Consider the following 23,266-nt stretch of genomic DNA (forward strand, 5'->3'; position numbering starts at 1 on the left):
AAACATGTAATTATTTGAAGCAAAATAAAATCATCGTGGAAGTAAAATACATGAAAACAGTAGTTCTAAGTAGGATAGGGAAGGAAGGGAAGGTGGTAAATGGAATTACTATGTTGAGGTTTTTGTATTTTACAGCATTAAGCAGACTATGAGCAGACTATAACAAGTAAGGGTATATACTGTAATCCTGAGAGCAACCATTACAAAAAGTAAAACAATAAGGTATACCTTAAAGGCCAAGAGAAGTATAAAATAGAATACTGGGAAAACTATAATATTAAATCCAAAAGAGAGCAGGAAAGTATAGAAAAAATAACAAAGACCAAATGAAACAAATAGCAATGTGGATGACTTAAACCCAACCATATCATTAATAATGTTTATTGTAAATGAACTACTCAAATTAAAAGGCAAAAAACAAATAATCCAATTTAAGAATGAACAGAGGAACCAAACAGATGCTTTTCCAAAGAAGACATCCAAATGGCTAATAGGTACGTGAAAAGATGCTCAACATCTCTAATCATCAGGGAGATGCAAATCAAAACCACAATATGATATCACCTCCTACCTGTTAGAATTGCTATCATCAAGAAGACAAGAGACAAGGATGTGGAGAAAAGGGAACCCTTATACACTGTTGGTGGGAATGTAAATTGATGCAGCCGTTACAGAAAACAGTATGTGGTTCCTTGAAAAATTAAAAATAGAATTACCACGTGGTCCAGCAATCCCGCTTCTGGGTATATATACAAAGAAAACAAAAATCAGGATCTTGAAGAGAGATCTGCATTCCCTTATTCATTGCAGCATTATTCACAATCACCAAGGTATGGGAGCAACTTAAGTGTTCATCAACAGATGAATGGATAAAGATGTTTATTTATGTATGTATGCATGTATATATGTATGTATGTAGCCATGAGAATGAAGGACATCCTGCCACTTGCAATAACATAGACAGACCTTGAGGGCATTATGCTAAGTGAAATAAGTCAGGCAGAGAAAGAGATGTACTGTATATATCACTTATATGTGGAATCTAAAAAAGCTGAACTCAAAGAAACAGAGTAGGATGGTAGTTGCCAGAGGCTGGGGAAATAGTCAAAGGTTACAACCTTGCACTTATAAGATGAGTAACTTCAGGGGATCTAACATACAGCTTAGTGATTATATTTATAGCATTATATACTTGAAAGTTGCTAAGAGAATAAATCTTAAATATTCTCACCACAGAAAAGAAATGGTAATCATGTGAGGTGATGGAGATGTTAAACTAACCCTACTGTGGTAATCATTTCACAATATGTAAGGGTATCAGATCAACATGTTGTACACCTTAAACTCAGACAGTGCTATATGTCAATTACATCTCAATAAAGCTAGAAAAAATAAATTATGGCAAACAGTATACAAAAACAGTAGCATATATTGCATATTGAAATTATTAGGCTTAAGTGAAGGTGTGAAGTTTGGATTAAATGGATATATGTAAATATAGTAGACATGTTGTAGTAGATCATATGGAATAGAAGGGAATGGGTCAGGGAATGGAGAAGAAAGGTGACAAAAAGAGCTGTAGCTATCCTCAGAATGTATGGTGGCATTAAACAGTTGATTGGAAATTCAGTTCCATGTGTGCTACAGGTATGCACACACCCATTTAAACAGAAAAGAAAAATAATAAGTCTTCATAAAGCGTTTGGTTAATTGATTCTAATGGCTAACATATGAGGCAGTAAATATTTTAAAGCAAACAAAGGGAAGGACTGAGAAGAGTATCAAGACCTTTTATGTCCACAGTATTTATTATCACATTGCTTTTTTTTTTTTCTTTCTTTTTTTTTTTTTTGTCACATTACTTTCTAATTGAAAACAAATACTTAAGGCAACCTGATAATTTGAGGCTGTTTTTTTGTTTGCTTTTTTGTAGCTAAAATTCAGCATTTGGATTCCAAAGCTTCTTAACCACTTACTTTATCTTAGGGCAGGGGTTTTCTTAAATTTTTATAACTAAAGGCATCATATTTAAGCCAGTCCTTGCAGAGATCCAGGACTAGGAACAAAGTCACACTAGGTGCTGAAAGTAATTGTTAATGGGGGTGGGGGGGGCGGTGAGAAACCGGACGCTCACCAAGTAGAGAATATAATAGTTCATGCTTTGAGTTGGGGATCAGAAGTGAAGAGTTAAGCACTTGCCAGGATAGATCCTGAAGAAGGGGGTATAGGTCAGGAATTAGACATAAAAGACTGGGTATAGAGCAAGCTAAAATCAGGGTGAAATGACAAATGAGACTGTCAAGAAGACAGTTACAAGAGTCCAGATAAGGCCCCAAGTAGGAAGATGGGTCATGGCCCTAATAACTGAAGCAGAGTGCTTGCCCTTGCCCCCTGCAGGATTTAACAAGAAAAGGGAGAGTGTAGTTGTGGATAGACTGAAATTCTGAACCCAACCTTATTAAAACCTTGGGCTTCTAGCACTTCTTTAAAATCTGGGGTTTACTGTCATTCCTTGACATGATATTTTTGAGATTTACTTCAGGACTGTAAAATTTAACTGACTTGGAAAACCTCCAGGTCTAATAACAACTTTCTAAATTCTAAAGGTTAGCCCATTCTTCAAGTTGTAGATTGAAAATGCCAAATCAGTAATTAAATCATTTCAGCAGCTTTTCCTCCTGTTCTTTGTTGGTTTAAGGTTCAGATCTTATTTTTGTCTTTGGTGACCGAAGAACATCTTGAAACACTTAAGTATTGAAGAGCATTGAGGGGTTGCAGCTGACAGGGATGCAGAATGAAACAATGAAAAACTGTCACTGCAATGGGGCAAGATGTGTGCTGACATTAAACATTTAGAGACTTTGACTCTTTCAGGCTCCTGTTCCTGAATATGACTCTACTTTCACCCCCAAGAAGAATCAATTTTGAGGTTATAACCAGTCTTCTTAACAATTCATCTAATCTAAAAAAACAAAAATCAATGAAAAGAACAGGCTTGTTAAATAATAGCAAGTCAATCATGTAGAAGAAATACAATGACATGTAGAGTTGCACACATTATGTTTTCAACGTATGATTGACAGTTCTTATAAATCACAGCCTTGTTCTTCAACCTTTCCCTAATGAGCATTCGAAGGATCTTTCCTGAAAGCACATACACATATTGAAAAAACAAAAAACAAAAAAAAACCACTTTAAATGAAATGCAAAAACAAATGGAACAAGAAATCAATGCATTGAAATGTTTTAAAATGATTAATATTTTGACCTAACTATTAGAAAAAACATTCAACATTGGAAAAAGGTAACAAGATTCTTTGGTTCCATTTCAAGACTGTCCCATTAAAAAAAAAAAATGAAACTCATAACTTATGAGTCTTCACACACTTGACAAAGACCATTTTGAATGACTATGAAGCATATCATTACAGAGACCCCTGGGGCCATGCAGCATAGTTAACACCCCCTCCAGACTTCTCTGTTTTAAGAGATTCTGTATCTGAAGTTCTCTTGCATTTCCAAAGAGCAAGTTGTCAGTCTGATGGCAAGGGAAGCCAAGCTCTATTGCTTCAACCTCAAAATCACAAAAGTCCTAAGTCCTCCCGTAGAAAGTCAATCACTGATTTGTAGCATTCCTTACTGGGAGAATGCCCATGATTCTAAATGGTCTTAAAGTTAGGCATTTTCATCCTAATTCTCTAAAACTTCCTGAAACATGGTTTCTTTCTAGAATTATATGAACACATTTTAAGCTAATCATTTAATTTCAGCAAAGAAAATAGGTTATACTTTAGAGAAATTACTTAAATGTTATTTTCATATAAATTTATTTCAGCTGTTCTGTTCTTTTTACTTAATCTTTCCATCCTCTAAAAAAAAGCAAAGTCATTCCTAAAATTGCAACTATGTGGGGTTATGGATATATTAACTAATCTTATTGTAGTAATTATTTTACAGTATGTACATATGTCATATTATTACGTTGTACACCTTAAATTTGCATGTTACATGTCAGTTATATATCAAAAAGGTTGAAAAATTAAAAGATGTGTTAATATTAATAAGTCTATTAATTAGCAAAATGGAATCTCTTAATAGATTCCTCATGTATAAAGAGTAAAAAATTAAAATTAAAAAAAATGTTTTAGGTTATTTCTAGCATACTTGTGTCCTGAGGTTGATCAGTCAAGAATGTATTTTGTTAAAAATTTTTGGAAGACTTTTACTAAGACAGTGATTTATATACTGAAATTATTGACAGGTTAATTTAATGTGATAAGGAAATTAAGAAATGGATGATATTTAATATATATCTTTTACATGAATATTTGAGTATATTAATTTTTCAATTGGTATAAAAATGGGTATAAGATATTTAGTTTTCTTCAGTGTTTGCAAATCACTTTCCCTTGAATTTCTTTTCTTTTCTTTCCTTTTTTTTTTTTTAATTTCATGAGTTACCATTAAATAAACATAGACTAAGTTGAATGATATGGCCTACATTTTGGTAATTTTTTAAAAATCTTACCTTTGAACAATATGGTTTTCTTGGGAAGATTTTTCACTGTATTTTTTATCAAGGTATGATTACATATAGGAAGTTCCACCTATTTTATTCTACATCTCTACCTATTTTAACAAATGTATATAGTTGTATAACTACCACCACAAGATACACAAGTTCCATCATGCTAAAAAACTCTCCCATACTCGTTTGTAGTCAGTTCCTCCCTTATCTCTGAGAGCTAATCTATTTTCTGTCTTTGCAAGAATATTATATAAATGGAGTGACACAGCATATAGTCTTTTGAACATGGCTTCTTTCACTTAGGGTATTAGAGAGTCATCCAAGTTGCTGTGTGCACACTAGTTTTTCCTTTTTATTTCTACATAGTATTCCCCTATATGGATATGTCACAGATCGTTAATCCATTTTCCAGTTGAGGGATATTGGAGTTGTTGACAGTGTTTGATGATTATTAATAAGCTGACAAAAAGATTTGTTTTCAAGTTTGTGAGTGAACATAGCTTTCAGCTAACTTGGGCAAACACCTAAGAGTGAGTTGGATGGATTGTACGGTATTCTTAATTTTATAAGAAGCTGCAAAGCTGTTTTCCAAAGTGGCAGTACCATTTTGCATTCCCTCCAGTAGTGTATAGGTGTTAGTTGCTCTACTTGTTTGCCAGCTCATGGTACACACAGTCTCTCTCTTCTTTAAGGCGTTCCGTTAGGTATGTAGTTGTATCTCATGGTGGTTTTAATTTTCATTTCCCTAATGACTAATGATGTTGAGCATCTTTGTGCAAATTTTGCCACCTATATATTTTCTTTGGTGAAGTGAAGTATATGTTAAAATCTTTGGTTCATTTTTGAAATCCATTATTTTTTATTGATTGGCTTTGAGTTTCTTTGTAATTCTAGATAGAAGTCCTTCATCAGATACAGTGACTTGTAAAAATTTTCTCCCTGTCCCTGGCTTTCAAAGAGCGGATATTTTTAATTTAACTTAGGTCCAGTTTATTCATTTGTTCTTTGATTTATTGTGCTTTGGTTTTGTATGTAAGAAATCATTGCCTAACTGAAGGTCACAAAATTTTCTTTCATGCTTATTTTTTTTCCCAAGTTTTAGAATTCTAAGTTTTATATTTATATCTGTGCTCCATTTTGAGAATTTTTTGGTAGAGTGTGAGTTTGGATAAATGTTTTTGTTTTGTTTTGCTTATTTGATGCATATGAGTATCCAGCTGTTCCAGCACTATTTATGTTGGAAAGACTGCCCTTTCTTCACTGAATTGCCTTTTTTACCTTTGCTGGAAACCAACGGGCCCTATATGTTTATAACTGTATCTGGATTATTTTTTTTTTATTACCTTCTTTTCCATGTTTATTCTTTCTCCAACACTGCTCTCTTGATTACTGTAGCTGTATACTAAGTCTGGAAATCAACTATGTGAATCTTCTAACTTTGAAGACAATGTGTATTCTGCTGTGTTTGTGTGGTTTTCTCTTAATGTCAGTTTAGGTTAGTTTAGTTAATAATGTTCACTCGTGCCCTGGGGCACCTGGGTGGCTTAGTCAGTTAAATGTCTGACTCTTGATTTCTACTCAGGTCATGATCTCACCAGTTTGTGAGAGCTCGCCCTGCAGCACGGAGCCTGCTTCACATTCTCTGTCTCCCTGTGTCTCTGCTCCTCCTCTGTGCACACTCTCTCTTTCAAAATAAACATGTAAATAATAATAATAATTAAAAAATAATGTCCGTGTCTTCTATCCTTGGTGATAATTTGTCCATTTATCCTATAATTTCCTGGGAGGGTGTGTTGAAGTCTCCAATTGTATTTGTGGATTTGTCTTTTTGTCCTTCAGTTCTATCAGTTTTTGCTTCATGTACTTTGAAGTGATGTTGTTAGGTATATACACATTTACGTTTGTTATGTCATGCTGGGAAATTGACCCCTTCATAATTAAGTAATTTCTATCTTCTATTTACTCTGAAGTCTGGCTGACATGATATTGATATAGCTATTTCTGCTTTCTTTTGATGAGTGTTTGCATAGTATCCCTTTCCTATAATTTTATTTTTAACATATATATGCCTTTATATTTAAATAGGTTTATTGTACACAGCGTATAATTTGATCTTGGTTTTTCAATCCAGTCTGCTGATCTTTGATTTTAATTAATGTGTTTATAAAGTTTATATTTAATGTAATTACTAATATGATTAGATTAAGATCCACCATATTTTTAACTTTTATTTTTAATCTTTTGTTTCTTCCTCTCTCACATTTCATTTTTGATTATTACATTTTAGTTTCATTATTGATTCTTTTTTCTTTACTGATTATTTAAGTTATTTTATTCATTGTCCTAGGCTATACAATATACATCTTTAATTAATTAGAGTCTACCTTTAAATAATTTCATAATACTTAAGATGTAGTATAAGGACCCAACAGTATTTTTCTAATTTATTCCCCTCTTCTTTGTGCTATTGTCATGCATTTTACTTTACATATGCTATAAATACAATGCATTGTCAATAGTTTTGCTTTAGATAGTTATCTTTTAGACAATTAAAAATAAAGTTGAATTTTATATTTACCTCTACTTATTCTGTTTCTAAAACCCTTTATTTCTTGTGTATATGTTATGTCTTCCCAAAGTTTTTAAAAATGCGTTGAAATTTTTCTTCTCTATTAGCACATACACCACCAGTTCCTAACTTTTCCTGACTCTGTTAAAAATGGATTGTGAATGGGCAGTAAGGAACATGTTTGATTTCTATAATTCGTTCATGCTTACTCAGAATTTCAGAATCATAGGATTGTCATAAGAGGTCCTTTAACCTAATATTCAAAGCGTGACAGATTGACTTCTACTGATCTTATTTTAAGATTTATCGGAAGTTCTCTTTCTGAGGTTGTAACTTAAGCCTGCTTGGTCTATGAGCCTCTTTTGTCTCTATTTCATTGTCTTCCTCTCATGTGTAGAGAGGGAACATGAGGATCACACTGTCTGCTTTTTAATATTCTCTTTTTAGTATGTGTGTGTCTTTCATGTGTGAAGATCGTTATTGAGTCCTTTCTTGCCATTCCCCATTATACGTAAAACACATTCTGTACTTGAGTTTTTTATAGAGAGGTAGATCTACTTTTTCTCTGTATGTCTTTGACCATTTCTATAGTATTTTCTCCTGAACTTCTCACATAATCATTTTTGTTAGGGCATATATAAATAAATGGTAACAGTGTTCACCAAGATGAAAGATCCAGAATCCTTGTGGGACTAATGTTGGCTCTGGGAGAATGCCAGGGCACCAAATGAATTGTTGTAAATTCACAGGGTCCCCTGTTCGCTTGCCCCTCTCCCTGGAGCCATATGGCTAATTTTACTCCAGACACATACTTCTAGGAAAGTTCAGGGACTTTGAACGAATTTGGTGGATGTCCTCCAAAAGCTATGTTCAGGTAGCATTCATTCAGTGTTCAGGTTTTGCTACCTGGACAAAAGCTATTTTCAGTAGCAAAAGCATTCAGTAGGCTCAGTTATGCCAGAGCCTACTGAATGCAGCAGCCCTGGGCATGTTATTTATATAGGGATGGGCCAGGAGGAAAAGAACAGAATGGAAAGCTAGAATTTTTCTGAGCAAACTGTATTTAGTTGTGAGGAAAAAAAAAATACTCTCAACAGTTGAGCTGGTCCTATGGAATAACTTATAAACACTTGTCAGTTATGAGGGTAACTGCAAGAGATACTTATTTTCAAGCTTTCCCCTTGATTTCATGTCCAGAACATAACATTTTCTTTTTGTCTTTTTCCCCCTCAAGGGGTGCTACATCCATTGTGTACAGATGCAAACAGAAGGGGACCCAGAAGCCTTATGCTCTCAAAGTGTTAAAGAAAACAGTAAGTTTATTTCATTATATAACAGCATCTTTAAGGGATCTGTGACTTGGAGAAGTCAGGAACCCTAATTCATAGGACAAAGAGGTCAGAGAATTGCTGTGTGCAGCTAACTCATTTGAATCTTTATTATGAGAGTGTAGCCAAATCTGTTGTTTTCTGATGGAAACTGTGTGCCTCTTTGAAAGCAACTGGATCTCAGATTGGATGTGGTTGTTGGGGATAAGTGTGGTAAGAAAAAGCACTTAGAGCTGGGAGATAGAACTCGCTTTGTATACCAGTCAAATTTTCAGATATATCTGTGTGCGTGCATGCGTGTGTGTGTGTGTGTGTGTATTTTATGTGTATATAAAATCTCCAATCACAGTTTTATATACTAGAAAATCTTGCTGTTTAAAAATACCTAAGTGAAATACAAATAGAAGTATTTGTGAAAGGAGTCATCAGCTTCTAAGTTGATTTTCAAATGTTGGGTTTGTTTTGGTAGAGTGCAACCAGACTAATGTTATCGTTTCAGGGACTGAGCCTGCTCATTTAAGAAGTCTCTATTTGAAGAAGGAGGAAGGATTGTGTTTTCTTATTGCCTCTTCTTGCCATATACTTGTAGATGAGCTGAGGGGGCAAAGGTACTTAGGCTCATCTCTAATGAGTATGAAATGCAGCAGGTGAGAGTTCATGATACAAATGGCAGCATCTAACACTACCTCATGGTAGTCTGCACCCCGGGGAGTATTTGTCACTTTAATGCCCTACTGGCACTCTCTGTCCCTAGGGAATTTCCCCTTACAAAACCACAAAAACACACATTCTTCCTTTCTCAAATTCTATGTGAACACATATGTGAAATTTATATACTTCTGAAAACCCAGCTGTAAAGTATGCTGAGGAGAGAAATATAAATTTTGTAGTCAAGTAATACCTCTTTTAGGCCAAGGGATTTTTTTTCTAAAGTCAGCTTAGTATCACCAGCTGTTTATGTATATTGTCTGGCACAGGGAAATTTTAGAATCTCATATAATGAAGAAGAGAATAATGGCATGGGATTTTTTTCTATTGAGAAGTAGAATGACATTTTGAAATAATCTGTTAGAATTTAAAGTCACAGCAAAATAACAAAGAGTCTAATTGAAAAATAATTTAATAATTTAAATGGAAGTTGCTGCTATAAACCCTATATTCTGGACTTCCTACCTGGTGTAGGCAATGATTTAAGGTATTCCAGAATGTAGAGGAATCTTCTGATTGGTAAGTTTTGGAATTTTCTCTTAAATCAATTTCTTAGAGTCATAACATTTATTTGAATTAGGATCATTAAAATTTTATGAAATGAACTTCCTATTAAATATCTGCTTTCTATGAAAATAAGTTGGCATGCTCTAGCAGTGGTCACACAAGAGATGTTTCTGGACTTGGCTATCTTCTTTCCTGCTGGTTAAAAAAAATTGTCAGTAAAATTTGTAAGTGGTTATTTTATTTACGTAGTTGAGGAAACTCTGAAAAGGATTCGCTGTATGAATGTCTAGGAAAAGAAACACTCAAAACTGACATCAGAATGCTCAGAATCCCAAAAGACAGAGGGCTGGTTTAGAAAATATTGGATTATGTAAAAAATCTTTGAATGAATTGGAATAAGGGACAGGCGAAGACATTTGGTGAGTTTGTGACTCATTCATTGGGAAACTAAAGCTCTGGTTTGCCCTTGCTGTCTTCTCTTCTCCACCTCTGTTGTGGAAACATCTTCCCTAGAAGACAGGCAGGAAGAAAATGTGGACGGGAACCAAGTGTCAGATTGAGCTGCAGAGCGGTGCTAGAAGGCAGATGTTGTCAAACACAGTTACTACTGTGCCAAGCGGAATAAGAGAAAATCCCCTGGGGAAACCCAAGTTTTGAACGTCAATTGGGTGGAATCTCCAGCATTGTCTCCTAGAATAAACTATTCACAGAGATGTGTAAACAAGAGAAATAGCAGACAAAATCTCAGAAAGCAATTGCCTCCAGTGTTTAATTTCATATAGGTCATGAAGATACAACTTCCTTATCTAAATGAAATAAATGAATGAAGCCTAAGAATCTATTTAGAGAAGAAAAGCAATGCAGGGAAAATAAAGTATTTTCCTAGTGAATTCAGTTAAAGATCTCTTTCAGGGCAAAGGGGGCTTTAGGGGCGCCTGGGTGTCTCAGTCAGTTAAGTGTCTGACTTTGGCTTAGGTCATGATCTCACGGTTCATGAGTTCAAGCCCTGCATCAGGCTCTGTGCTGATAGCTCAGAGCCCAGAGCCTGCTTTGGATTCTGTGTCTCCCTCTCTCTCTGCCACTCACCTGCTCGTGTGTTCTCTCTCTCTCTCTCTCTCTCTCTCTCTCTCTCTCTCTCTCTCTCAAAAATAAATAAACATTAAAACAAAAGAAAAAAGAAAAGGGGGCTTTAGAAAACTTGAATTATTTATGTAATCTATTTATTAGATTGAGCCACATGAAACTGCCTCTATTAAATCATTTTTTTACCTACAAAAATGGTAAGTTTAAGGCACTTGCGGGGCTCAGTTGGTTGAGCATCCAACTGTTGATTTTGGTTCAGGTCATGATCCCAGGGTCATAGGATTGAGCCCCGTGTTGGGCTCAGCTCTGAGTGTAGATCCTGCTTAAGGTTCTCTCTCGCTCTCTCTCTCTCTCTCTCTCTCTCTTTCTTCCCACCCCTTTTCCCCTACCCCCTCTAAAATTAAAAAAAAAAAAAATTTAATGGTAATTTTATGTGGTGCAACTAATAACTTTGGGACCACTATACTGCTTCACTTGTAAGTTCCTCAGGTCCTCATTTTATGACTGGACATAAACCTAAAAGGTCTGAAAGATTGTCTGTCTGTCTGCTTATCTATCATCTATTATCAGCCAGCTGTGAGAATTTCCTGGGTGTGGTGTAATAAACTGCCCCAAACTGGAAGGCTTAAAAGAATGGAAATTTGTTCTCTTAGAATTTGGAGGCCAGAAGTCTGAAGTCAAGGTTTTGGCAGGGTTGACTCTTGGTGAGGGCACTGAGGGAGAACTGTTCCATGCCTCTCTCCTTGCTTCTGGTGACAGAAGCCTGACTTGCAGATGTGTCACTCTAATCTCTGTCTCCGTTGGTACATGGCCATCTTCCCCCTATGTGCCATCTCATCTTCCCTCTGTGCATTGTCTGTGTTCAAATTGTCCTCTTACAATGACACCATCCCTACTGGATTAGAAGTTGGCCCTGCTCCACTATGACATCATCCTACATTAACTACTTACATCTACAACAACCCACTTTCCAAATCAAGTCACTTTCAGAAGTGCTGGTGGTTAGGACTTCAACATGTCTTTTTTTTTGGAGGGGGGCACGTTTGTGCCCATTATATGATCTATAAGAGAACACTTCTAAGGTGAATTTCAAAATATGCCATTCAATATTTTATCTGAAGATGAGTGAAACTTATTATCACATTCAAGAAAGTTTAATAAACCTAAGAAAACTTACCCAGGTTATAGGTGGTTAAATTCACATATGAACATTTTTAAGTCCAAGAAAGATTTCCCATCTCTTTTACAGTTAATTATTTGATGACAATTATCCTCTCTCCCAGGATCTGTTTAAATACTTTTTCAGGACCCAAATTTATTTTATGGCAATATTATGTACTTTTCTCGCAGCTTCATATTTGGGGGAGGATTTAGTTTACATTGGCAATAAGAGACTTACTCCCAATTCATCATTGAGAATCCATTAGGCACTCACATATCTGAGTGATAGACAACAACTCTAATTTACCTATAGGAAGACAGACTAAAACACCAGCCCTTCTGGAGAAATCCATATCTCTTTGGTGGTCAGGTACAGGACAGACTTAATACTGATAATAAACCTAAAGTGAATTGTTGTGTTTAGGCCATTGGGTATTTTAACAAATAAAATAACTTTATGGGAAATAAACATATAATAAAAATATTTTTAATTACCATATATTTTATATATGGATATAATACCATGCACTTTATATATAGATAACTACATTTCTTAGAATTAGTATACATTAAAATACATATCGAGGTGCCTGGGTGGCTCAGTCAGTTGACTGTCCAATTTCAGCTCAGGTCATGATCTCGAAGCTCATGAGTTCAAGCCCCACATAGGGCTCTGTGCTGACAGCTCAGAGCCTGGAGCCTGCTTCAGATTCTGTATCTCCCTCTATCTCTGCTCCTCCCCCACTTGTGTCCTATCTTTCTCTCTCTCTCAAATAAATACAAACATTAAAAAATTTTTAAAAAAGACGTATCAACCAAGGTAATAATGTCTGCAACTTACTTTCAAATAGTTAAACAATAAAAAAGTATGTGTGAGTATGTGTGTGTACATAAGGGGAAAGAAAATATGGAAAAATCAACAATTACTGAATTTAGGACAGTATTTCATGCTGGTATTTCAGCATTTTAGTATATATGAAAATTGTCATACCAAAAATTTGGGTTAAAACATACTTCAACATTGAGATCCTATTTTTCATACCTTAGCATTTCTTCTGGCCATTCAAAAAGCATTTCTGAATCGTGCAGTTTCTAATTGTTATGATAAACATCAGTGACTGTCTCTATTGTAGATGTACTGAAGTGCCAGAAAACAGAAAATTATAGTCAAATCAACTTTGTACCTGGACATTTCCAGAAACAATATCCATTCATCTCATTCTGTCATTATAATGATAAAGCTTTGGGGACAGTAAGAGGAAACAAGAGAGGGAAATGAATTAAAAGGCTTTTGTGGTCATGCATTTGTTTAATTTTTTTTCCACTTAGAATTAATGGTCCTTGTACTGAAGTAGTCATCAAATCTCTAGGAGTGGCTTCCATACTTACCTCTTAAGAAAAAGGTAGCCTGTTTTGTAAATTTTTTATTTTGAAACAGTTACAGGTTCGCAGGCAGTGCCATATCTTATTGCCCATAAGTACTTCATTACCTTGCATGTAAGAACTAATTGATTGGCAGATATCAATGGGATTTTTACTGTGAACTTTGTAAAACATGAGTCAATGGTGAAGGAAACAAGACTTTTTTTCCTTCATGCCTGAGCCCTTCATCATCTCCATTTTTTTGTGATATTTAGAAGAAATTGAAGTAGAGAAGAAAGATTTACTAAGCTACTTCCTCAGATTAACAACTTTGGGGCATTAAAGGATTCTGATAGATACAGCTATTAGGACAACCAGTGATTTACAAGGTAGAACCTTTTTACTGATATTACATGACTTTTGAATATGTTGAACTTAAAACTACATAAAATGAGAAAAATAGATTCAAAAAAGTGTCAAAATTTGAACAGATTAAGCAGATGGAACCTTCAGTTTGGACTGAATTTTGCTGAGTTGAAAGGAATCACAACTTTTGAAGAATGGCATAGTGATAATGTAGTTACTATTTCAGGAGAGAGTCACATGCTTTACCTTTCTTCCTTAGGAGTACATCCCTGAGGGTATATCTAAATAGTGGCACTTCAGCCCTATCAATATGGCTTATATTCAAGAGCTGATTAAGATTTAAGAAAATTATGCTCCCCAATCATTTATAGTGTCCCCAGAATTTTAGGGACAAATATTTGAATTCTAGAATTCAGGTGAGATTTCCAACTGTGTGGCTCAGCTCTTAGTAGAGATTGCATTCATCTTACTGTAAAATCCATGCCCTTTCATGAAATACCCAGTACTGAGTCTAAGAATTAATCTCAGCCTGTAAATTCAGAATTTATGACTTTGAGAGCCAATCTCAGCATGTCAGTTCAGAATGCGTAAGTATTCTGACTTTCCTTAAGAATGGCTCGGCAGCTGTGGATTGTGATTATGGGCTCTGGAGCCAGACGGATGGAGTTCAAGATCACTTCTGCCAATTACTGCTTGTGTGGCTTTACAACAAATTATATAAATCTCTCAATCTTAGTTTCTTCATCTGTAAAATGGCTTTAAGAACATCTAACTCACGGTGTTTTCTAGTGAAGATTAAAATGAGAATTTGTGTAAAATATTTCTCAACACCCAGGAAACTTGTAATAAATGGGAACATTATTCTTATTATTAATTATAATGAGTCCACACAGATATTTTATATTATGATGGTACCACTTCATTCTATCCAATTCTAATGTTCTCATCAGTTTTATTTAAAACTGAGCACTAAGCAGTACCAGACATCCTGTGCAATACTGTATGAATAAGATTAATTATATTGTTTTTGGAGTGTTTTTAAAATTTCTGCTGAAAAGGGGTATATATGTTACTACCATTATCAATCAAATTTAACATGACACTAAATAAATATTTCTGATCTAATGACCTACTTAAACAAGTCTAGGATGTTTGTGATTGCTAGATTTAGAATGCTTTCAATCTTAGGGCTCTATCCTGGTTCTTACCATTGGAGCAATGTGACTAGATCTACAATGAAGAAGCTGTTCCAGGTCTGAGTTTTGTCATATTTTAGTTATTGTAATGTAAAGTTACCTATAAATTTCTGTAAAGGTTTTTGTTGAATAATTTAATTTACTAGAGAATGCCTTTATCTTTTAAAAAATTTTTGTAAGTGTGAAAAGAAGAAAGAGGCCTGTTACTGTCTTCTCATTTAGTTGAAGAACCACACATTGTGATTTGCTAATCATTCTGTTTGTTAGTTTTTAATGTCTATTCATTTTTCCTTATACTCTTATGAGTTAACTATTGGAGTATATAAATATGTTGTGGGAGAATTTGAAAGGTTGCTCTGGATTAAACTGTAAAATATACACAGGCCTCCTCCCCAATTCTTGGTAGGTGAATCTTCAGGACATCTTCATTGCAGGATTTCTGTGTTCCTCCATTCTAAAATAGAGTTAATACCATTTATGCCACTGGATAAACTGAAGATTACCTGTTTTTGTCTCTTTCTACCTGGCCTTGGGGAACACACAAAACTGACCATGGGCCGGTCATATTCCATTTGTACGTGAGAGAGATGTCTGGGTCAATCTGAGTTAAACATATGCATCTCTTAAATGCTGCCATAGCCACTTTTAACCACTCATGAATATCCTCTAAAAGTGAAGTCAAGGTCACCTTTGGTCAGTGACGGAGAGTAAAATAATAAATCACTAGCTCAAATAGACTTTTTGGGCCCAATTGAGGTCTCCAAACACATTAACGAAAGTAACTTGCGGATAACAAGCTGTGTCAAGTGAAGTGAAACTTCTTTAAGCATTCTGTCAGTTGAAACCTATTGATTTTCATAGGAACTATTAAGCCAGGTTTCCTGGAATAGGAACAGGGATATTTCTATTCAGTTTGTGACAGGTAAATGTCTACAAGAGAAAAGAGGTAGTGGGGTGGAATGTTAAAACCTTGGCCTGGTTTGTATGCTTTCCCATTCAGAGATTCACTTTGAAATCTGAACATTCTTGCAGAGAATTAGTTGTTGAAGTGTGATATGTTTTCTTTTTTGATAGAAACGCTGTGAGAATCTGTCTCAATTCAGCTTGCTTATCAGTCCTCTCATTATATTGAGCTGTCTTCAGGATATTTTGTTGCCTTTTAAAAAATAAACACCATAATTCAGACAAGGAGCTGCAGAGGGTGGTGGGAGGTGACAGAGAAGGAGAGACTGAGAATATAGGCACGTCCCCGTGTGCTGTTGCCTCAAAGAAAACACACTTTGCAGTGACGCCATCCACTCAGGCTATCACATTTAAGCCTCTAGTACTTTTGTAAGTAGTGGGCGGCTGGATCTGAAGTGATCTTCTTCCTTTACGTGCAGTCTATGAAGCAGAAAAAAGAGATGCGTAACTAGCCGCAACAGAGGAAATCTTACAGGAAGAGCTTATGTTGCCATTCCATGGTAGAAGAAAGAGACTAGAAACTTCTCAGAGAGCTGAATCGGAAAGGCCTTGTAACCACAGAAGAGGTACTGGGAGCAGGGAAGTTGACAGAAGCCAAGGTCAGAAGATCAGAGGTGGGGACTGGTGCCCGATGGGCCACAATCAGAGAACTCAGAGGGCTGGCAGGAACACAGCCTACAGCCTCAGAACAAACTTGGGATTTGTAGCTTGCAAAGAAGGGGAGAAGCTATAATATTAGTGTTACCAGGGAAAAACATTTCAATACATTTTGATTTTTATATTTATAGTACCACATTGAATGATGGTCAAAGCCAACTAGACAATATAAAAAGAGAGGTGAGAAAGAAGGCAAAAAAAAAAAAAAAAAAAAAAGGATCAAGTCATAGAACTCCAAAACCATTAATCTGCTAAAAAAGAGGGAGTGAATGACTGTGCAGAGGATATTAGTTAGAAGGGATTCAAATAATTTTCAGTATTGAATTAGCTTTCAACTGCTTTTTTTTAAAGTAAGAATTCTCAAATCAACATATGCCACTTCAGTAGTTTTAACAGTAAAGGAGCATAATGCCAATAAGAATGGTGCCCACATTTAATTATTAAATATATTTGGCCCTTTTCACATGTTAACACAAAGTACCCCATGGGAGTATCTTACTTATGGAAGTTTTAGAAAAGAGATGTGTCCAAAGTACACAATAGCATATAGAACTTGAACCCAGGGCTTTTGAGTCCCAAATTTTGGTCCTTTCTATTTATACCAGCTAGATCCTGATAGAAGAAAGACCAAAAAAAGACAAAAAAATGGTAGGAATGATCATGGTCCAGATCTGAGACTGAAACTGGACGTTGCTAATCTGATAAAGGATGAAAAAGCCTTTGTTGACACAGACACAGAGAAACTGCGTGCATTTCTAAGTCATACTGTGAAACAAACGCAAATAATACTCCCTATGTGCAGAGAACACAGGCAACATATTTATTTTCCAAATGCTGTTAAAAGCTTAGTTTGATGAGTCTCAGCACACAATATTCAGTAACAAATGAAAGAAGAATCACTGGAGAGTGTGTAATATACAGACCACATACCTTGCTTGGTGTGAATCTCTTTGCTCTTTGTCTTAATGGTAGATGGAATGCAGTGACCCAGGCTGTGGCTGTGTGTATGGAATTCTAGTTTCTTCTCTGCTGCAAGGATAAATTCATATTTATCTCTACCCCAGAAATCTGAAAAATGTATCAAATGGATTGTTATATCTACAGTGCCTCCTCCCACCCCTACCACAAATACCAAGTTGTCATTGGGAGAATTTTTTTTTTTTTCTGAGACTTTGGTATCAGAATAGTCTGGACTTATTTTTTCCATAATAACACCAGGACACATTTGAGTGTTGTGATCAACCCTGTGTAAAGGTGGGGCATACATAATAAAGTACTATACACTGTGAATGATTTTTTTTCATCAATAAAGCAGATCCAAGATTACCATCCTCACCTTTTAAATTGTGACATTTTTATAAAGGGAAATGTGGATGAGTGTCAGAATTTACCTACCACATTTATATCTGCAAAAAAAAAAATTGAAATATCCTCTATTTCTATGACAATTAAAATTTTTCCTGAGACTGGTGCCACTGGATATGTGGGGTAAAGGTACTTAAAATTTCCAGTCCAAGATATCTTAGTTTTTTCTCATTTAAGACTCTCTTTTAGTTTAGAAGAGTTTCTTTAGGGTAAATGTTCAGTGTACGTTTATCCATCTCCAAGCTGTTTCTCCCTTGTCCTATTCTTTTGATGCTTTCTTAAGTACTCCATGGGAGCATGGTGTCTACGGCAAGGGTGAAGTAACCCATGCACCACCGCCATTACCAGCTGCTGGCACTACTGAACACCTGACTGGGTGAGGGCACCAGCAGCTGTAGACAGCTGGGGATACATCATAGGGTTGAATAATGGTCAGACAGTCAGGGACAGGACCAGACCAGCCAGGCAGCACAAAGTCAGAGATCAGACCAGCCCATGAATCACGGGCCCCTTTCCACTGCCTTCTCTGAACCTGACAGTCCTGGAAGGTATCAGAGGGGGAGCAATGCTAGGACCATTATCATGGAATGTTGTGCATGTCTACCCAATTACTCATGCATGGGACTTTTAAACACGGAGCCACTTGGCCTGGAAGAGACTTAATGGGAGTACATGGAAGATGAGCACATCACTCTAAAGTAAAAGATGTTGAGAAGAACTGAGCTGACACACTTTAGCTTCCGATTTCTGGAAGCATTTGGTCTCTTCGGAAAAGCGAAGCTCTGGGGTTAACTCATGTTAAGATGTTTCTTCAGCAAGGGAGCCAAATCCAGAGACACAAACACTGCCCTGGAGCAACACCAACAATGGAATTTTTTTCAAACCTTAAATCATTAAGATTTCTACTCTCTATGGGGCATCTGGGTAGCTCAGTCGGTTAAGCATCTTGGTTTCGGGTCAGGTCAGGATCTCACGGTTTTGTTGGTTCGAGCCCCACGTTGGCCTCCTCTGTGCTGACAGTGCAGAGCCTGCTTGGGATTCTCTGTCTTCTCTTTCTGCCCTTCCCCACTTGCACTGTCTCTGTCTTGAAATAAATAAACTTTAAAATTAAAAAAAAAAAAAAAAAAAGACTTCTACTCTCTCTTTCTTTATGACCCCAGCCCCAGAGCATGATTATATTGCTTTTGGGGTCATTTAAAATCTTTTTGTCAGTAACATATCCTTTTTTTTTTTAAAGGAAGTTTTTAGCATCCTTGAACAATATTTACGAGCATATTTGAAAGTCTTAATTATCTTAGAAAGAACAGTTAAGGAGCTAAAGCTTCTAAGAATGTCCAGGTATTCCCCTATTCAAAGCATACCCTCATAAGGAATTCAACCCCAAGATGTAACTGATGAGATTTAAAATACTAATGTTTATAAGAGTATTTTTTGTTTTCATTATTTGAGAGAGTACAAAGTCATCAACTTCTTAAATATCTAATTAGTCAGTTTTATAACCGATGGATGATCACTTGTTTTAGGATTAAACGGATAGCTCAGGGTCTCCAGGGTATACACTGTTCTGCCCCACACTTCACATGGTTTGAGAATTGTGTACCTGAATCATTGCTGTCAAACTGAAAGAAATTTAAAACCAAAACTGAGTTTTGTGTTTCCATCCTTTTTTGGTACTTTTAAAAGTACTTTGAAAAGTACTGCCTTAGTCCTGAGAGGGAAATACATTGCAATCCAGGCCTATCTCAAGAAACAAGAAAAATCCCAAATACAAAATCTAACAGCACACCTAAAGGAAATAGAAGCAGAACAGCAAAGACAGCCTAAATCCAGCAGAAAAAGAGAAATAATAAAGATCAGACCAGAAATAAACAATATAGAATCTAAAAAAAACTGTAGAGCAGATCAACGAAACCAAGAGTTGGTTTTTTGAAAAAATAAACAAAATTGATAAACCTCTAGCCAGACTTCTCAAAAAGAAAAGGGAGATGACCCAAATAGATAAAATCATGAATGAAAATGGAATTATTACAACCAATCCCTCAGAGATACAAGCAATTATCAGGGAATACTATGAAAAATTATATGCCAACAAATTGGACAACCTGGAAGAAATGGACAAATTCCTAAGCACCCACACACTTCCAAAACTCAATCAGGAGGAAATAGAAAGCTTGAACAGACCCATAACCAGTGAAGAAATTTAATCAGTCATCAAAAATCTCCCAACAAATAAGAGTCCAGGACCAGATGGCTTCCCAGGGGAGTTCTACCAGACGTTTAAAGCAGAGATAATACCTATCCTTCTCAAGCTATTCCAAAACATAGGGAAGGAAAACTTCCAGACTCATTCTATGAAACCAGCATTACTTTGATTCCTAAACCAGACAGAGACCCAGTAAAAAAAGAGAATTCCAGGCCAATATCCCTGATGAATATGGATGCAAAAATTCTCAGTAAGATACTAGCAAATCGAATTCAACAGCATATAAAAAGAATTATTCACCATGTTCAAGTGGGATTCATTCCTGGGATGCAGGGCTGGTTCAACATTCGCAAATCAATGTGATACATCACATTAATAAAAGAAAGATAAGAACCATATGATCCTGTCAATCGATGCAGAAAAGGCCTTTGACAAAATTCAGCATCCTTTCTTAATAAAAACCCTCGAGAAAGTCGGGATAGCAGGAACATACTTAAAGATCATAAAAGCCATTTATGAAAAGCCCACAGCTAACATCATCCTCAATGGGGAAAAACTGAGAGCTTTCTCCCTGAGATCAGGAACACGACAGGGATGTCCACTCTCACCACCGGTGTTTAACATAGTGTTGGAAGTTCTAGCATCAGCAATCACACAACAAAAGGAAATCAAAGGCATCAAAATTGGCAAAGATGAAGTTAACCTTTCACTTTTTGCAGATGACATGATATTATACATGGAAAATCCGATAGACTCCACCAGAAGTCTGCTAGAACTGATACCTGAATTTAGTAAAGTTTCAGGATACAAAATCAATGTACAGAAATCAGTTGCATTCTTATACACTAATAATGAAGCAACAGAAAGACAAATAAACTGATCCCATTCACAATTGCACCAAGAAGCACAAAATACCTAGGAATAAATCTAACCAAAGATGTAAAAGATCTGTATGCTGAAAACTATAGAAAGGCTGATGAAGGAAATTGAAGAAGATATAAAGAAATGGAAAAACATTCCGTGCTCATGGATTGGAAGAATAAATATTGTCAAAATGTCAATACTATCCAAAGCTATCTACACATTCAATGCAATCCCAATCAAAATTGCACCAGCATTCTTCTAGAAACTAGAACAAGCAATCCTAAAATTCATATGGAGCCACAAAAGGCCCCGAATAGCCAAAGTAATTTTGAAGAAGAAGACCAAAGCAGGAGGCATCACAATCCCAGACTGTAGCCTCTACTACAAAGCTGCAATCATCAAGACAGCATGGTATTTGCACAAAAACAGACACATAGACCAATGGAATAGAATGGAAACCCCAGAACTAGACCCACAAACGTATGGCCAACTAATCTTTGACAAAGCAGGAAAGACTATCCAATGGAAAAAAGACAGTCTCTTTAACAAATGGTGCTGGGAGAACTGGACAGCAACATGCAGAAGATTGAAACTAGACCACTTTCTCACACCATTCACAAAAACAAACTCAAAATGGATCAAGGACCTGAATGTAAGACAGGAAATCATCAAAACCCTAGAGGAGAAAGCAGGAAAAGACCTCTCTGACCTCAGCCATAGCAATTTCTTACTTGACACATCCCCAAAGGCAAGGGAATTAAAAGCAAAAATGAACTACTGGGACCTTATGAAGATAAAAAGCTTCTGCACAGCAAGGGAAACAACCAACAAAACTAAAAGGGAACCAACGGAACGGGAAAAGATATTTGCAAATGACATATCAGACAAAGGGCTAGTATCCAAAATCTATAAAGAGCTCACCAAACTCCACACCCGAAAAACAAATAACCCAGTGAAGAAATGGGCAGAAAACATGAATAGACACTTCTCTAAAGAAGACATCCGGATGGCCAACAGGCACATGAAAAGATGCTCAACGTCGCTCCTCATCAGGGAAGTACAAATCAAAACCATACTCAGATATCACCTCACGCCAGTCAGAGTGGCCAAAATGAACAAATCAGGAGACTATAGATGCTGGCGAGGATGTGGAGAAACGGGAACCCTCTTGCACTGTTGGTGGGAATGCAAACTGGTGCAGCCACTCTGGAAAACAGTGTGGAGGTTCCTCAAAAAATTAAAAATAGACCTACCCTATGACCCAGCAGTAGCACTGCTAGGAATTTACCCAAGGGATACAGGAGAACTGATGCATACGGGCACTTGTACCCCAATGTTTATAGCGGCACTCTCAACAATAGCCAAATTATGGAAAGAGCCTAAATGTCCATCAACTGATGAATGGATAAAGAAATTGTGGTTTATATACACAATGGAGTACTACATGGCAATGAGAAAGGATGAAATATGGCCCTTTGTAGCAACGTGGATGGAACTGGAGAGTGTTATGTGCTAAGTGAAATAAGCCATACAGAGAAAGACAGATACCATATGGTTTCACTCTTATGTGGATCCTGAGAAACTTAACAGAAACCCATGGGGGAGGGGAAGGAAAAAAAAAAAGAGGTTAGAGTGGAAGAGAGCCAAAGCATAAGAGACTCTTAAAAACTGAGAACAAAGTGAGGGTTGATGGGGGGTGGGAAGGTGGGGAGGGTGGGTGATGGGTATTGAGGAGGGCACCTTTTGGGATGAGCACTGGGTGTTGTATGGAAACCAGTGTGACAATAAACTTCATATATTGGGAAAAAAATAAATAAATAAAAGTACTGCCTTGACCACATAAAAATCACTGAAAGCCACTGATGCTGGTAGGCTGGGTCTGTGGACCCAGAGAGAGGGTCCAGCCAAGAGGGTCCCTGGCTGCATGCAGGATAGAAATCAAACGTGAGCCGGCAAGAGGTGAAAGCAGAGTTTATTGAAGGTATAGGGAGAGTGCAGGTATAGAATGTTTGGAAGACTCAGAAAGGAAAGGAGGGAGTCTCATCTTTGTTTGGGGTCTGGGGATTTTTTATTGAGGATCGTGATCTGGTGTACCTATTGTCTCAGGAATCCAGGAACCACCTAGAACAAAGATGATGCCCCGGGTGTTATTCTATGGAGCCAGGGGGCTTTGGCCTCGAGATGTCTATTGCTGGTGGTCTGGAATATACATATGATAGCTGTGTCTGGTCATTCTCACCTGGTCCATCCTTAGATGTTCTCTATTCTAGAGAAGTCATTAACTTCTTGCCCCTTACACAGAGGACATGCGCCAGTTGCACTGAGACATGTGCAAAGTAGAGGTGCAGGTCCTAGCAAGAATAGAAGCAGGAAAAGGACCAAAAAGCAAGCTTTTATGCATTCCTT

General features: G+C 36.5%; 1 protein-coding gene across 1 annotated transcript in view; it reads left to right on the forward strand.

The window, feature by feature from the left end:
• Window positions 1-23,266, forward strand: part of CAMK4 (calcium/calmodulin dependent protein kinase IV) — a 220,055-nt gene that overhangs the window by 100,259 nt on the left and 96,530 nt on the right. The window contains exon 3 of the mRNA XM_042945093.1: window positions 8,332-8,410. Within this exon, the coding sequence (XP_042801027.1) occupies window positions 8,332-8,410 (79 nt within the window). The remainder of the gene's footprint in view (window positions 1-8,331; window positions 8,411-23,266) is intronic.

Source organism: Panthera leo, chromosome A1, assembly GCF_018350215.1.
Source record: "Panthera leo isolate Ple1 chromosome A1, P.leo_Ple1_pat1.1, whole genome shotgun sequence".
NCBI lineage: Eukaryota > Metazoa > Chordata > Mammalia > Carnivora > Felidae > Panthera > Panthera leo.